General features: G+C 38.7%; 1 protein-coding gene across 5 annotated transcripts in view; it reads right to left on the minus strand.

Annotated features, from left to right (window-relative positions):
- Positions 1-5,227: 5,227 nt before the first annotated feature.
- USP9X (ubiquitin specific peptidase 9 X-linked) overlaps positions 5,228-17,408 on the minus strand; it is an 88,521-nt gene continuing 76,340 nt past the window's right edge. For all 5 annotated transcript variants that reach the window (XR_014939859.1, XM_085530198.1, XM_015884801.3 and 2 more), the window contains 7 exons: positions 15,527-15,712; positions 13,646-13,866; positions 11,881-11,969; positions 9,366-9,522; positions 8,778-8,990; positions 8,223-8,318; positions 5,228-6,814 (listed from right to left, as the gene is read on the minus strand). Coding sequence is in view for 4 of the 5 variants with exons in the window: in XM_085530198.1 (XP_085386324.1) it covers positions 6,680-6,814; positions 8,223-8,318; positions 8,778-8,990; positions 9,366-9,522; positions 11,881-11,969; positions 13,646-13,866; positions 15,527-15,712 (1,097 nt within the window). In the remaining variant the exon portion in view is untranslated. The remainder of the gene's footprint in view (positions 6,815-8,222; positions 8,319-8,777; positions 8,991-9,365; positions 9,523-11,880; positions 11,970-13,645; positions 13,867-15,526; positions 15,713-17,408) is intronic.

A 17,408-nucleotide genomic window follows, 5' to 3' on the forward strand; every position in this document is an offset into this window, starting at 1 on the left:
GTCTAAAACCTACATCAAAATACTTTAGACTGCTCTGAAGACCGAGAGAAGTGACACGGCTGAAGTTTCCTTCCGCATCTCTATGATAAGACTACATTCCAATAGCAGCTTTTGGGTTCAGATTGCAGAAGAAAGCCAGCACCGGGTGCCTCACAGACTCCAAGTGGAAGGGTTACACAGTTTTCTTGCAGTATTTCAGTCTTACACACAACCAGGGCAACAATTGGTAACATTCCTTTCTAAATGAACAATCGAGGCCAACGCACAGAATAGTAGAATTTCTCATTATGAAACCTTCCCTTTCTGGCCCCTCAAGAAGTCAGAATAGCTGGAAAGCAGTTCACCTCCCTGTAATTGCACTATTTGCGAACTACTTTATGTCGACACACAGGATGGGTACGGAGGTAGCACGAGAGACTGGATGCAAGTGCCCCTGAGCCCATGGCAGGGTACCCCTCGGGAAGGCGTGTTCCTTGGTTTTGATGTGAGCACTCTTGGGATCAGACTCAAACAATCCCCAAAGGCTCCTCTCCACAGGAGGCAGGTATCGCCCTCTGCCCAACTGGGTGTTTCTGTGCTCCTGCCAGCCCGGCACTGAGGAGCCCACTGTGCTGTCCGAACCACTTCAAGCAGCTCATGGGGGCTCTACAATGAATGTCAAGAGGTAGAAAGTATGGATAGAAAAAACTTGGGGGGGGCCTCTCACTCAGCCTGTATTTGCCAAGGAGATTTTGCTCATCAGATTTTAGAGGAGTATACTATGAAGTGCCCAAGCTTTCAAGCCAGCCCTCTTTCCCAGTGCAGACTCCAGCTGGTCCCCTCTAGCTCTGCTTTTCACCTGTAGGACCTAATTGCTCCAGACAGAAAATGGAGCAGAACAAAAGTAGACAATAAGCTAGAAGCTACTTCAATTCAAGACCACAATCGGCTCCACAAAGCTTTCATCTCAATGAGCTTTGAATAGATTCAGGAGATGACAAAACCCACCTGGCCCAGACTGGGGGCTGCTGCCACAGCACTTAGAAAGGCTCCAAACTCAGGGAGCCAGGTTGGCTCATAGGAAATAAGCCAATATTAAGTAGGAAGTGATCCTGGCAATCCAGAATGACAAACTTAGTGTGAAAACATTGTGAGGAGTTATGGATGGGAATGTGAGGTTATGGATGAGAATGGAGCAGCCTTTCAATGATTAAAGGCCAACACTTTCAAAAGCTCCATCCACACAGGTATCGTGACAGAACAGGAATATTAACTGCTCCTAGTGGCTTAGGTGAAACCATGCTTGTAAAGCATTCGTTCAGTCCCGGTCACTTTGTGAAGTCAGGAACAGCACATGGTAGCAATGGGAACAGAAATGAGATGTGGGGAATTGACTTACACTGGGAGAAAAACAATCGTGTGAAGATTTTGCTTTGATAAGGGCTGTGCGTGCATCAGGAAGCTGAAAACTATGCAAGTGGCACAGCTTAGGGCAATACAAACAGCTATTGAAATAGCATGGGAGAAAGATAGGAATAAAAAGCAACGTTATCCAGCATTATCGCTTGATGCTTAGGGAGGGAACGATCTTTGTTTTCCTGCACTAAATGCTCACCCATGGTTGGATTTTGTAGGACTTATCAAACTTGTTAACTTCATCCCATTTTCAATATTCAAGGTCAGCTTGTTCTTAAAACTAGAAGGCATTTGCACATTATTTCCAACATTAAATAATGACACTTGCCACTTTAGAATTGTGCTGATCAATGTAAGGCTATATTAAATTCACCAAAGGAAACAGCCCGTAGGTCTGACTCTACTCTCAACAAGTGGCTTTAAGGAATTCTAAGGCTAAAAAATCCAGAGTTGGGTATTTAATGAAAAGTTAGCCCTTGTGCAGGAGTGTTTTTCTCCTCCAGAAACTGTTTCTCCTGTGCAGCAAGTAAGACAGCACACTGCCATCTCACTGCAGCTTATGCGGGGTGCATTGATCCTCAGCACATCAACAATCAAGTGCCAGCATCAGCAGGACTCACACAGATATCACTGACATCCTTGGATCCCGAAGCCACCGCAGCCTGCATTGGAAAATCTTACAGCAGGACAAGGGTCTCTGAATTGGAGCGCTGGAATCTGTGCCAGCGCACTTCTGAGAACAGCCTACAGCGCTAGAAGCTACAAGGGCAGGACTGGACACTTGCTACCGTTTAACAATAAATAAAAGAAACAAGGATATTTGGCATTTAAAAACAGCAAGTCCAAGCGAACCTTTTATACCTTAGAAACAAAAGGTACATAGAGTAAAAAGTGACAGTGCTCAGACTGGGTTAAAGCCCTCCCAGTGCAGCAGGACTTCCTGGTCTGCACATGAACGCATTAAAGCAGCAATTCCTAAAGACCAAGAGAAGGAAGAGGCAAAGAACACTCTTGAGGGCATACACAGGGTGTGTTGCTTGTGCTGCAAGGATCTTTACGGCACTGGTGTCCTGATCCTAGCTGCAAGTCGAAGCAAATGCTTGCTGCTGCCTTGCTCCAGAGATTACTTGCAAGAGGAACAGCAACCATACATGACGATACAGCTGGATTTCTTTCAACTTACTGTTTATTACAGTACTGTTCTGCAGCATGCAGTGCTTACAAGATGTTTACTACTTGTCCCCCAGAAAACCTCTTTTGTTTCGCTCTAGAGAGATGGCAGCTTTAGACCTTATCCCCAAGACCTCATGGATGTGAGAAGTGCACAACATGAATACAACAGGAGGTAAGAAGAGAGGGAGCCAACATTATTGCCATCCCGATCCACAGAATCACACCGTTCCAGAGCAGGGCCACAAGTGGCAGGAACCGCCACACTGCTGTGAGAAGCGTGAGGTTGGCACCAGTGTCTCACCCTCCTGAAAATTAAGGAACGTGCCTTTTATCACAGGAGTGGCTTGGCTTGCAGTGTGGACAAAAAGCTTAACTAAATATACTTAACCTGCAATTTCCTATCATGCTGCTTTTCCCTGTAATTGACAGAACTAATCTTTAGTTTCCCTTTGTTTCCACGCTGTGAGCCTCGCTGCAATGGCTACTAACCAAAACACACACCAACAAATGCACTGAGCCATCCTGCCGTCACACAGTACATCAGCCTATTCACTCCCAGCAAAAGACTTCGAGGTAGACAGAAACTTACTGAAACCCAAAGTGAAGTGAATTGCTACAGCAGCCAATTTCTGACCGTTCAGCTTTGGCAGAATGGCTGATCTTGTTCCCTCCTGGAACTTCCCAAAAATATATATAGAAAATTTTGGAACCTTGGATGGGAACGTCTGCCAAAACACACAAGCTGGGCACAACAAAATGGCCAAGGAAACATAGTAATAATAGTAATCTTAACACAGTTTTCTCACGTTCTCTCAAAATGAAGTTCCACTCTGAAAACGTGAAATGGCGCTGCGGAATTTCATTTCTTTCTGGCTTCATTTCAGTGAGATGCACCAGTTTTAAGAAGAGAGGAGCTGACTCTCCAGAGCTGGTAGTTAGGGAAAATTCCAGTTCTGCAGAATTCCAAACCAAGCTATATTCTTTTCTGCTTGCATGTTGCCATACAGCATGGCTCTGTGCATCAAATGAGCTCTCTCACAATCTCATTTGTCAATGGGCTATCATGGATGTGGGTGACCAACCACTCCAAACAAAGCTTAGTACATTTACTAATACGCAGCAGCAACAAAGCTCCTTTTGTATATGGTAGTACTGCTTCCTCAACGCTCAAAGTAAGAAGCGTTAAAAAGCTACTAAACAACCACAGTCCAACTGTACAGAGGGAGAAATTCTGCTTGGTAAGGTTACAGATTTCCCGCTACATCAAGCTACGCATTCACCGCCATGACATCACTTAGGAACATTCAGTTTCTACACACTGGATGTTACACTGTCAGGAACACGAGCATTTGCTTTACTATTTGACTGGCTTATTCGCGGAAGACCAAAGATTCCCTATCAGCTGTCCTAAACAAACAGGAAACTGCAATTGGTGCCGGGGGAATTCAATCTGTAGGCACTTTGAGGACTACTGCTTTACATTGTGCCATCGACAATGAGGTACCATGTGTCGCCAGAAAGCGACCACTGCCAAAATGCTGCGACAGTCACATGCATGTGACACTTTTTGCTTGTACAATTTTGGTTAAATACAATTTAAAATCACTTTGCCCAGAGCGAGGGGGAAAAAATAATAAAAACAAAAAGCATCGCACCTTTTAGTGTAGCTGTTTAAAAGCAGCAGCTGCAACAGACAACTTGGTTATCTTTCTTCCAAGTCACAAAGATGCAGCAAGTCCTCAGTTTGCCACCTGACAAATGATTGCTGCTGCAGTCACCGTCCGTTCAGGGGCAGGGCTTGTAGATGACTGAAAAAGTCACAGCCTTCAAATGTCACAGGCTTTACACGTCTCTACAATCATTGCACTATTAAAAGTGAACACATTTGGCAAGGCTGAACTAGAATATTATACATTTTAGCTACGTAGTAAAAAATACGTAATAATAATCACCTCTGTGATCGCTCGTTTAACAATTACTGGTCCAAATAAATAGGAACTATTTCAACATGAGTACTCAGGCCAGCAATTTTTGAGTTAAACCTTTCAAGAAACATTCCCAAACAGAAATGGGAAAAAACTTTACTCAAATTTACTAAGTCCAGGTAAAATGGCATTACTAAAAAATTGTGGAAAAAATCTGAATTAACTCGAGCACTGAGAAAACATGGAAGCATAAAAGTGATCGCTGCTACATAAGCATACTCTAAAATCTTCTGTGTCACTAAAAATGCCTAAGAGCGCGCCTGCGACTGAGTTTTCCTTGGTTCATTTCAAAACTACAGACCTTTAATTAGATAAGCAGCTTCGTTTCTGTCAAATCATTTGTAAAAAAACACCGTCAAGCTTGTGCTCATTAAATATATACGTATATATAAAAACATACAAAAAGTACAAGAGAAATCACATTAGGAAACTTTTGCAATGTAATTGTCCTGGTTATTTTATTCTGATGGGCCAATTCTTTTCCTTTCTTTTTGTGTGTGTGTATGTGCGCACGGAAGTCTCACAGTGACTGTTGTTCCAGAACTCAGCACAATGCCACTGCACAGCATCCGCCTTTCTGTGCAGACCATTAAAAAGAAGAAATAAGAAAGAATAACAAAACCAAACCAAAACAAAAAAGCCAAAATAACCAACACACACCACAGGACAAAACGTTCTTCTTAAATCAAATTCTATTTGTGAATTCAGCAAAATAATTTCTATAAAATAAAACAGCAAAATATTTAAATAGTATAGGGTGGGCTGTATCTGTTTTGCAGGGGTATTTGGTTTTTAGACAGGTTCCAAAAAATTACACACATTCAAGTTACCAATTTTCATTTAAATACAGTATTTACTGATGCGTTTCTCAAAGTCTTTAAACAAATGTTTATTCTGGAATAGAGATACCTCAGAATTGTATTTGACTAACCAGTAGTTTCTCTTCTCATTAAACCCTGCTTCTAACGTTAAGATCTCCTGCATATGGATAAAGAGCTAAGACAATTCTCGCTTTCAAGTAGAACTGTGAACGAGCAGAAAACCAGCAAGTTAACTTGGTGCAGTGGCACTCACAAGTACTGTGTGATTTTGTAGACTTCCACTTCACTGGGATGCAGTAGAAGGAAAGTGTTAGAAGTTTATCTAATAAGCTCTACCAAAGAAACAAAACAAGCACACCAAATACAGTCTATTATGCTCCAGGCATCCTGGCATAGCAAATTTTTGCATATTTGTTTTAAATCTTTTTTTAAATTCCTATTACTGAAAACTAAGTGTTCTTTATCCCACCCAGAGACAGAACTGTCAAACATCAGATGTGAGGAACATATGTGAAACTGAAAACCACTTGTTTGTTTGTCACATTTTCCCTCCCCGTTTTATAGTCTAGGTGTAAGAAGAAAAAGTTCTGAGCAATACAGTTGTCACATTGGGACAACTGCTGTCACTTTTTTCCCCCCTCGTTGGCTACACTAACTTGGTGTGAAGCCATGCTAAATGTTACAGCATAACTATAGCTTCAAAGTGATTAACCTAATACCAGAATGAAAAAGGCAATGAAAAAAGATCTAGAAACAATGTTACATCACCAATTTTCCACATCAACCAAATAATTAAAAGGTTACCAGCCATTACGTTGCTCATAGTAAAATCGACTCCAGTGGCAAAGAATTAACATGAAACTATTCTCGTGGTTGACATGGATAGGCTTTTTCATAAAGGAGTTGATCCAACTGCCGTGAGGCAGGCAACACTGGTCGCAGAGCGCAGCAGATATATCAAGAAATTATTTTTTGTTTTTGTAGATCTGTGAGTCTCATCAAGACAAAAAAAATGTTTCTTGCTTAAGAATTAACAGTCAAACATTAATATACTATATACACCTTTGCCATTTACACATTAGCATCAGGCCATTTATTACAAAACACTATACACTTTCCACTGCAGGCGGGTTATATATTGACAGCAATTTTCTGCAGATAAGACAGTGAATAGACTCTCCACTCCATGTTGATTAGGAATAGTTTTTCTAGTTTTAAATATTAGCCAGACACAGAGAAAGGTTGGACTGTAAGGCCTGGGTGCACAGTCTTGATGGAGCAAGTTAATTGATTATGTGCATTTCACTAATCTTTTGTCTGAGGCGGGGAAACTTCTTCACTGCCTTCATAATTTTCTTGTGCTCGTTGGCCAGTTCGCTGAGGGTTGTTCATATGATGTGCTGCCGGGCCTGTATATGGCTGTCCATGCACATGGTTATTCTGGAACAAAGCACAAACATTTTAAAAGGACATTAAATCCTTGGATTGTTTCCTAACCAGTTACTGGGCTTTCACCTCTAGCTTCAAACTACTGAAAAGCATCACTGAGCACATCCGACATCTGATGTGACGGTATTTGCAGGAACATACATGGCAACATCGTCTTTCCTCTGAATTACATCCCTCACTTACCTTCTCAACTAACACAGTGTAATTATGCTTTCAACTTGTAAAGATACAGTGATGAATTAAACAGTCATTTCTAGCTTTCGACTAAAGAACATTTACATGCAAAGCAAAAGCAAGAAAAAAAGGCTGCCTGTGTGCTCTGGATACTGAACTGTGCACATATTTTATAAACAGATTCAATCAGTGTGCATGTTTTCCCTATGACAATGGAAAAAGCAGACCTGCACATATGTAACATATGCTGATGTATGGGTAACATTTAATGTTACAGAACTGAATGAAATCTTGACCCCTCATTTTCTCCAGATGCTCTGTCCCAATTAAAAAAGCTATACACACACCTGGCAAATGAAAATACCTCATCTACCTATTGCGTTGCAAAGTTTAACCAAGTGTGGAAAAATTAGAAACACGAATTAGGAACTGTGTGCATTAGTGAAAATGCCACCTACTGCAAGGAAGTGAGCACATCACACAGGTAATGGTGGGGTTACAGTATGTGCCTGAACTCAGGAGCTCAGAAGAGAGTGGGAAAATCTGCACAACTTACCAACTGCTCTGCTGAGAACACCAAGTAAGGAAAGCAAGATGGAAGGAGAATGGGTTTGGGCAGGAGAGGAAATTAAATTAGCAGATTCAGAATAAATAAAATTAATTGGAACAAGAAAAATAGAAACTAAATAGGGAACCTGCTAATTTAGTCAGTTAAAATATCTGGTAATGATTTCTTTCAGATCTGTCTCTCTGTAAGTTTAATTAAGCAGCCATTTAGCCTGAAACAGATTCACGCTTTGTATGTAAAATCTGGAGATCAGTGTTCATAGCACAAGTTACACGCAGCAAAGGTACCCACTTTGATGAAAGCCTTGCAATCAACTCTAACCTTGGTCTTGATTTTAAATTTATAAAATGAGAAAGCAACTGACAAAACATCAACACAAACAAATAGCCCAGAATCTAATTTCATATGCACAAGTCTGTGACGACATCTGTTCCCCTGCTGTTTCTATGGATAATTAATCTCTGATCAAGTAACACTAAAATTCTCTCATGAAAGCAATAGGGACGTTGTTCCTGCCAAAATGGATCTGAATCTTTATTTCTCCATTAGTGATATTTGATAGTAACATGCTGCTGGCTATACACCTGTAATGAGAGCTACCATGAATGCTAATGTTAAAAGCTAACACAGGGCTCTGAGTAATTCTTAAGCTTTTACCTGTTGATACTGGGAACCAGGTGAATGAGGATACAGTGGTGCATCTTCAGGTGGAGAAGATTCATGTTCATCTGGAGCATCAGGATCATCTGGTTCCTGAAGTTTTAAAAAACATTAATTTACTCAGGTAAAACATTAAGATTATACTACTCAGAACCAACACTTTGTGCAAGTGATACTTTCAGGCACACTCTAATAAAAAAGATTCTCCCACCTCCAGTGTCACCTGTAGCTTGCACTGGATAAAAAAAATACAAACATGATATAATACGTATATAACAATAATTTGTATTAGGGTTATTATATATTTGTATTAAAAATCCCCACCATCAACACAGTATTGGAAAAACAGACTTTTTAATCATACACGATCTACTTCAAACAGTTAATTTCAATTCCAGACTAATTCTTTAACTGACAAATGTCTATAAAACCAGTAATAAAAATGGATAAAAACATGAATATGTAACTAACAAAAGTATAACTCCTTATCAATCACTTATTTATAGATACATTTACTCCAAGTTTTTAACCCATGTAGAAATAACTTTTTACCTCCTCCGGGCAGAGTTCACAAGCCTTTGCAAGAGTCATTCTAGCACTGTGTGATCTCTCTAGGAAGTAGCCATTTGATGTTTCATTGCTCTGTATTGGTGGAGACCAATTATTATAGGTGTACTGGGGATTGCCAGTGTATGGTCTACGCTCAAGCTCGTCTCCAAGCCATTCTACTGCCCAGGTCCATTTTCTCTTCAAGTCTCCATTACTCTGCAGATACAAAGTTAGCATTTAGGAATTATTTTCTCTGTTCTTCAAGAGAGGAATACATTTTTTTCTTTCAAGAGAGCAGACCACCAACTCATACGCTGTTGCTCCAAAGGCTCATTTTTTTCCCCACACAGTATAAACTTCAAAACTGAAATGAAGGATACGAGGATCTTCAGTTGCATCACACAAACACAAATATAACTGAATCACTCTGAATTCAATATACTGACCATCTGATATCAGAAGGTTTACACGAGTTTTACTCAAAGGCCATAATTTTGTTAAGTCAGTGAAAATAGAGGTTTGGTTTGTTTGTTTGTTTTTTAAACACACAACAGGAAAAAAGCAGAAGCAAGAGTCAACAAAATTTATCACCTGAAGGATCTGGTAGGCTACAGGGCAGTTGCTGAAGAGGGCCACCATGCATTTTATACACTGGTAAGCTCTTTTCTGATAATGGTTCTTGGAGCGCTGAATGGTGTCAAATAGTCCATCCCTGTCATCTGGGATCCCCTTAAGTGCATTGTGAATCCTACAGAAATATTCCAGTGTTAGAAATCAGTCTTCACTTACAGTGTAATTACGAAACGGGTAAATCACATTTTGAATGTTTTAACTTTTGAAATTAGGAGACTAACTTGACAGGCTGCATACAGAACAAACAGTTTCACCAAATGTTTGGTGATGTTTAAGCCAGTCAAAAGTTTCAGTCCCTTGAACAAAATAAAACCAATCACAGCAGTGTCTTTTTTTTGTATTGTTGTGTCTGTTTTTTTTTTTAAATATAAACTGCATTTACAAAACTATTTCTAAGTCATTATGTTCTGACAGAGTTAGAACAGTTAAATTCTTGACAGCAGGACTATGTTATAGTTACAGACCTTCAAGATAAAGACTTTTAGATGCAGTTCCTCTGAAGAGAAATGAATGGTACATGCATGTGCATAAGAGACTTAGACATTCGCTGAAACCAAACACATTATCTGCCTTTTGCTCTTTAGGTAGTGGATAAAGGAATTTCAAATAAAAAAAAAAGGACACTCTCGGTTCTTGCACTATATTTCCCAATTCACTTAATTTTGATTTTGAAAAAGCACCAGAGGAGAAAAACACAGAACCTAGACTGTCAAAATCTCTAAGAGTTACATTCACTTTAGGAAAAGCTATTGACTTCTTTCCTGTTAATCTCTGACAATCATCAGCAAATAGTCTCCAGGCAGCTGATAACTTAGGCCTCACTCCACAAAGGGCATTGCATTGCTCTAGCATGTGTAGTGATGAGCAACAAAGTCAATGATGGGACTAGAAAACAAGTCTTATGTAAAGAAGCTGGGAGAGCTGCGACTGCAGGAGGAAGCTGAGGGGAGACTCCTCTTGCTGTGGTCTGGTTGAAGAATAACGGAGTGTGGGCTTCTTTTCTGATGTGACAAGTGATCTTAAAGGTCTTTTCCAACCTAGATGATTCTTCTCTATTCAGTTCTATGCCTCATCAAGAATGTAAAATGAACTTCAATTGATTTAGTGTAATGGCATGCAGTGAAACTATTATCCCCAAACTGGGGCATTAACATATCAAATCATGATGCCAAAGAATGGCAGCAGCCATCCCAGTAAGAGAATACAAGAAGCATTGAAGGATGCACACTGTTAAAGATTCTAATTTTCTGCAAGTTATATGAGATTTAACTATGGACAGTTACACTATTTATTTTTTTTTAAATGGCAGCAAGAAATCAGAAAATGACCACAGTTGGACACTTCATATTCCTCTGCTGAAGCCTACCATAATTCCAATGAATGCTGTTATTCTTGAGACTGCAGTCTTGCATACAAATATAGCAAAAGCTATATTTTTTCTTCAAATATAGCGAAAGCCACACCACATTTAACCTCCTTCCTATCTCCATTATTTCAAACATTGTACTATTCCAAGCAAGCTTTCTTGTCACTTGCATTTTCACCATAGTAAGTCCTATTTTACTTCACACTTCCTAAAATATGCCCATCCTCCAGTGTTCTGTGGACTTCAGACAGGACATCTGCTTAGAAGGAAGTACATCTAAACAAACTGCTTTATATTAGCATTACATATATATATGCAAACATGAAAAGTCCGCATATGATAGGTACTCTAATCCCTTACTTTAGGGGTAATTCCTCTAAAGGAAATGAAGAAGCCCATCCACTCTAGCCTTCAGGTTTTGGAGTGTAGTAAACCAGATTACCACCTTACCTCTGAATATCTTCTAGAGTAAGGCAAGGCAACTGTTGAAATCCTGAGTGTAGTCTATGTCTACACTGAAATATTTATGAGTTCACTCCAACAACTTCACTGTGGCACAGATTTAATATCAAGCATGTATTTAATCAAAATATTTAAAATACAAATAGGACATGGTAGCAAATTATTTAGTGAATCCACTATTGTCAATATTCATCAATTACATGATATTTTGAAACAGATGAGTAGAACGCTGATTACATTTATTTTGTACATCACTCCTATGATTGCTAAGTGTTTTGGTGAGGCCAGGAAGGATATCATTGAACCCTCTCAAAATGAGATGCTTGCAGGAATCAGTCTAAGCAACAAATAGTAAATGCCAGTACATTTAGCCTAACTGGCACATTAGTAAAATTCTCCTGCATATGAAAAATCTTGAATTTATAGGACTGAGTAGCAAATTTCTCAGGAGTAAGGAAGAGAAAGGTTAAAAAAACATAGATTCAAGTTGTCTTGAAACGTGTGATGAAAGGGAAAATATGCTTTATTCCATATATTTTGTTCTAAAACTAATACCCTTGCAAGGATTAGCAGCAGAATCACTGAGAGAACAGGCTGTACCAAACGCAGTGGTAACAAATTGTAATAAGATAGGTAACTACAAACCTGTGAGTTTGCCAAGAATCCTCAATTAATAGGATTTGCAGAAGCAGATCCAAGTAGGGTCGAAGCTCATATGTGTATGAATATGCAACCTTAAAAAGTAAAAAATGCAGAGAAAACAAGAAAGCATTCTTCAAAGTACGTAGATTACATAGCGCAATACAAGAATACAATTACTTTGAAGTGAGTTGTACTGTAACATAAGGCATATTTCAAGATGCAATGCATACTATTATGACTTTACATTCTGGTAGCATCAGATTTTTTTCTAAATACACTGTAGATTTTATAAAGGAGAAGTGTTTCATCATGAGTTTCTAACACAACTGAAGTGCCAGGCATGATATGCAGAGAAGTTATCCTGAAAAGTACCCTTAGGAAAGTAAAATTACAAAATAGTATTTTCCACTGATATTGTTAATTCTAGTCAGCATGTTCAAGGTTATACTAAAATGCAAAATATGTGGCTAAGTACAACATCAGTAAAACGTATGTCTTGCAGACTTATAAAAAAGGACCTTATACACAGAGCCAAAATAAATAAAAGGGAGATTTTAGAATATATTCCCAGGTTTGATTCTAATGAAATAAGCTGTTATTTCATTATTAAAAAAGGAACTAAATGCACTTAGAGATCATCCTCATCTACATTTTTTTTTTAATAGAATGGCTTGGGTTAGGAGGCACCTTAAAACCCATTCAGTTCTAACCTCCCTGTCACAAGATCAAGTTGCCCAAAGCTCCATCCACAGAGTGGCTGAACAATTCCTGGGTGAGTCATTCACACCTACTCGGGGCAGCTTGTTCTAGTGCCTCAGCCTCACAGCTATTTCCTATAAAAATCTAATATAAATCTTCCCTCTCTTTGCTTAAAACCAATAGATCTTGTCTATCACTACACTCACAGATAAGCAATTCCTTCCCACTGTTCTTGTGGCCCCCTTTAGCTACTGGGAGGCTGCCCTAAGGTCTTCCCAGAGCCTTCTCGTCTTAAGGTGGAATAACCCCAACTCTATTGGCCTGCCTTCACAAGAGAGATGATCCAAAACATTGATCACACTCTGTGGCCCTCCTCTGGACCCAATCCAATGGGTCCATACCATTCACCCTGCTGGCCATTCTTCTTTTGATTGAACCCAGAATGTGTTTCTTCACCTGGGCTGCAAGCACAAACTGCTGGCTCATGCTGAGTTTCTCATCCATAAGTACTCCCAAGCCCTTCTCCCACAGGGCTGCTCTCTGTCCACTCATCCTCTAGTTTACTTATATCTGAGATTGCCCTGATCCAGGTGAAGCATATTGCACTTGGCCTTACTGAACCATATGAGGTTCCTGTGGGCGCATTTCTCAAATCTGTCTAGGTTCTTCTGGATGGCATCCATTCACAATGGAGTGTCAACATGCACCATTCAGTCTGCCGTCATTCACATTTGCTGAGTGACTCAATCCCATTCTGCCCATGTCACAAATGTCAATATTAAATACTATCAGTCCTAATATAGACCCCCAAGGGGCAAATGCAGAGCTTCGAAGTTCATCCTTGACCTCGTGCTCCCAACTTAGAACTATTTATTGCTTTCTTAAATTTATAAAAGGACTTCTCATAATACTACGCTATGGTGTATACACCCAAGAGTAACAAGATAAGGAACATCTCCTTACCAAGCACCTATTCAGTATTCAATAAGACAACAGTCCTAAACATAAATACAGAATCTGGCATCATACACACTCATATGCTCATCCTTAGCCTAACATTTGTTGTTACCTGCCAGAGAAGTTCACTTAGGACGGTGGAAGAGAACTGAGGATTCTCCCAGCAGCAGAAACGAAGCAATTTGATGGTCTCTTCAGAATTGCTGCAGTCTTCAATAATTTTCTTCACATAACTGGTTCTCACAAACAAAATGTCTGCTACGTTCTGCTGAAGTGCCATTATAGGTTGAGATAAATTAGGATCACCATAGGGGTTGGCAAGTGGAGGATTACCTGCAACAAGAAGTTATTCTAGATGAAAAGGTACCAGAACACTTTCAGTGTGTAAACAACAAAATCTAAGTTGCTGTAACTAATCAATAAACAACAGAAAGTAAAAAAGAAAAGAAAAAAAAAAAAAAAGACAACAAAAAAGCTTTGAAACATGTAATGGTATGAAATAACTTTGATTGCGAAGCTGGACTCCAGCTGACCAAGATAAAGCTGCTACTCTCTGATAAAGTTATACTGTGGCAGCCAAAGCAGAATAGGTGAAGATAGATTCATACACAAGAGGAAGAACTGCTGGAAGTTTCCTCAGTGAAAACCTCTAATTCCAGAACCTGCTTCCAGGCTTGTATAATAAAGTCAAAATTTATTGCATTTTAGGATACATTAAGTCTACTATAGGAACAGCTGGTAGAAAACTCCAGTCTGAATCTCTAGAGTGTAGATAGAAAAATGTTCTTGAAAAAAAATCAGAATTAACACAGCTCCTTTGTACTGTTTAATTTTGTACAAGGAAAGAATGTTGATTTGCTCCCGACGTTTCTTGATGTAGCAGTGTTGCATTTTTAGTTTCTGAAGATGATTAAAAGTCTGAAGAACTTCCCTAGCTTATTATGCTAAATAAATAAGTTAACTCTGCAAATAGTAATAATAATTAATAGTCACAATAACATTCACACAAAACACATTTTTAATTTTTTATGAATACAATGAATATATGATTCATTTTCAAAAGCAGAATATGTTCTTTCTGTTATCATCCAATAATATACTGGAAACAAAACCAAATCGAAGTTGCCAAATGCTTCTACAGCTTATTATAGCACAGTAAAATGTTCAGTTGATTAATTATTACTATAGCACATTCTAGCCTATTGACTTTGCTGCCTGACACATTGAGCTGTAATGAGTTTAGAGAAGCCATTCAATGATAGAGATTTCTAATTAGGTTTTCTAAAATATAGTTAATATAGGAACACATACATATGCAGGTTATAAGACAAGCTATAAAATTCACCTAGCCCAATATTGTCACCATTTCTCAAAAGTAACTGCACTGTCTTCATTCGGTGAGGATATTAATGATTTATTCTACTATAACTTATTGCTGATTCATTTGTAAATCAAAGTGCTGGATTCTATTTGTCTTTCTGACTGCAAAGGAGCACCAAGTGAACTTTGAAGAGCTATTCAAAGCAATGTCTCTTCTCCAATAAACACTTAGCTACTTCAGAGCCCACCATGGATTCTTCCTTGCACAGATTACTTTGTCCTGGTAAATGAAAGTCATTTATTATTTTATTTCCTACTCAGAACCAAAAAACCTTTATGCAAGCCTTTGCAATTAGTTTGAACTATTCTAAAATCCGTAATATTTTGCATCAACAAGTAACTACTTCACTACCTGTTTTCTTCTATCTTTATTTAATAAGCTACGAAGTACAAACTCAAAACATGTAAACCAAAAATCTGTTCTGAAGTATGTCAATATCAAATCAATTTTGTGTACAAAAGTGATTTCTGTCTTCAAACGAAAGGAGCTGCTAAACACAGAAGGTAAGCATTTTTTCAGCTAATTCATTTTATACATGGTAACAAAAGGTTACACAAAATACATTTACTGATATATCCAATTAATCTAAGGAAAACGTAAAATTCACTTTACCATTGATAGAAGACTGCATCCGTGATGACACATTGCAACAGCGGATCAGCTGCGACACAACAGTGTACAGCTTCCCCAGTTCAGCATACTGGTACTTAATTGGAGGGCCTGGACCTTCATCCAGAGCCACAAGCATGAAGGTTGCAGGAACATTTAGTTTCAGAAGTTGTGTCTTCTCTGCTACACCTACAGAGTGAAAACAAGAGCGAACGAGTTGTAAATGACAACTATTTCTTAACAGTACTCATTAGCACTTCAGTAAGTAGCATCCATGTTTCTTTTAGGATAAAAAATGTTTTGGTTTTTTTTTCTTCCAGAAGCAATCATTATGTGGCCCAGGAGTGGATGAAGACTCACACAGTATATTTTGTGATTTTTCCATTATGCCACAGACATATCAGTTACAGATTTAAGACATTTCCAACTGCATCATATTATGCAGTCAGTGCAAGTAAGCACAACAAAGATCAGTTTAAGATAAAAAAGCAACAATGAAAAAAATCTGCAAAGCCAATCAATAACCCAACTAACCTTAACATCAGTTGGTTTTACTGCAAAGGAACATTGCACATACCTACCATTATACCTGGTATACGGCCCCTCTGATCTTGTATACTGTTTCTCAGTTTGGTTAAAAGTCATGATTTTTCATACATTTGCAAAATTTTTTCTTGTTCTAAAACTGAAGCTTACCTACCATCTCTATAATAAGAGGAAGGAATCCAGAGAGCACCTTATCAGAGCTCTCTTACAGTACAGCTGTTAGACAGCTTTGTAGTTACTCTCTTGCTCTGACATGAATTAGTTGATCCCTCAATAAAGGCAATTACTTAATACAAGCAAGTACTTAGAGTGAAGCAGGAAGGATGTACTGCAGCTTTTGGTGAGTGCTCACTACAACCATACAGATGCCACCAGTTAACCATAGTATGTACAAGCACAATTGGCTGCCTCAAATTGCTTAGTATTTCCATGTTTCTCTTTGGGGAGTTTCAAATGCACTGAATGCATACAAAATTCAGAAAAATAAGTCAAAGCAGAAGAATTCCATTTATCTTCTATAATGACATTAAGTCCAGTCATGCTGGAATATCTGCCTAACAGAACAGTACAGGTGAAATTGAAGCAATTACCTACTTTATACATAGCATAAATTTATATCTATATTTATATATAGATATAAAATTTAATTCCTTTTGTGAAGGTAGACAGTTTTAAAGAACTTCCAAAACTTTGTAAGTGTGTCATTCCGATGTGGGAACGCTAAAATAATTCAGTTTGGATTGATACACTCGTATAACATTTTAGGCATAATGGAACCCAACAAAAACTCAGTCTGCAAGAGGTGATAACCAGCAGTAGCTGAGTTGCTCAATATATATTGTAAAGTGTTGTAGAATTCCCAAGGGAACAGATCTTCTCACTTCATACTACTTCTCAAAGAATGAGAATATTTTATATTAGAATACGGGGCAGAGTCCAATAGACTATCGCTATGGAAGAGTACTGTATCTTTTGTAGAAAACACTGTACAGAAAGACGCTTTGTTGCACAGGCTACCACATGAGAGAGAAACGGCCCCTGACAGAGAAGCTGGGAAAAATGAAAACAGAGTTTGGTGAGAAATTTACTCCAGCAGAAACTGTGACTACCCTCATCAATCTGGGAGTGCAGAAGCAATCTTTTCCTCATATGATTTGCATTTTCCTCCTCCTAACTGCTCTTCCTGAGTGTAGAAGTATAAAGTGCAATGCTTTAATCCACTTGAGACAGTTTGTCATTGAATTTTAGTGTGCGGGTAATGCTATTTGAAAGCATGATACAGCTGTTCACATTAATGTGAATGGGGCTCATTAGTTTAACAGCAAAAGTTACCTTAAGT

This window comes from Coturnix japonica, chromosome 1 (assembly GCF_054131305.1).
Source record: "Coturnix japonica strain WE chromosome 1, WE-NBRP24, whole genome shotgun sequence".
Classification (NCBI taxonomy): Eukaryota; Metazoa; Chordata; class Aves; order Galliformes; family Phasianidae; genus Coturnix; species Coturnix japonica.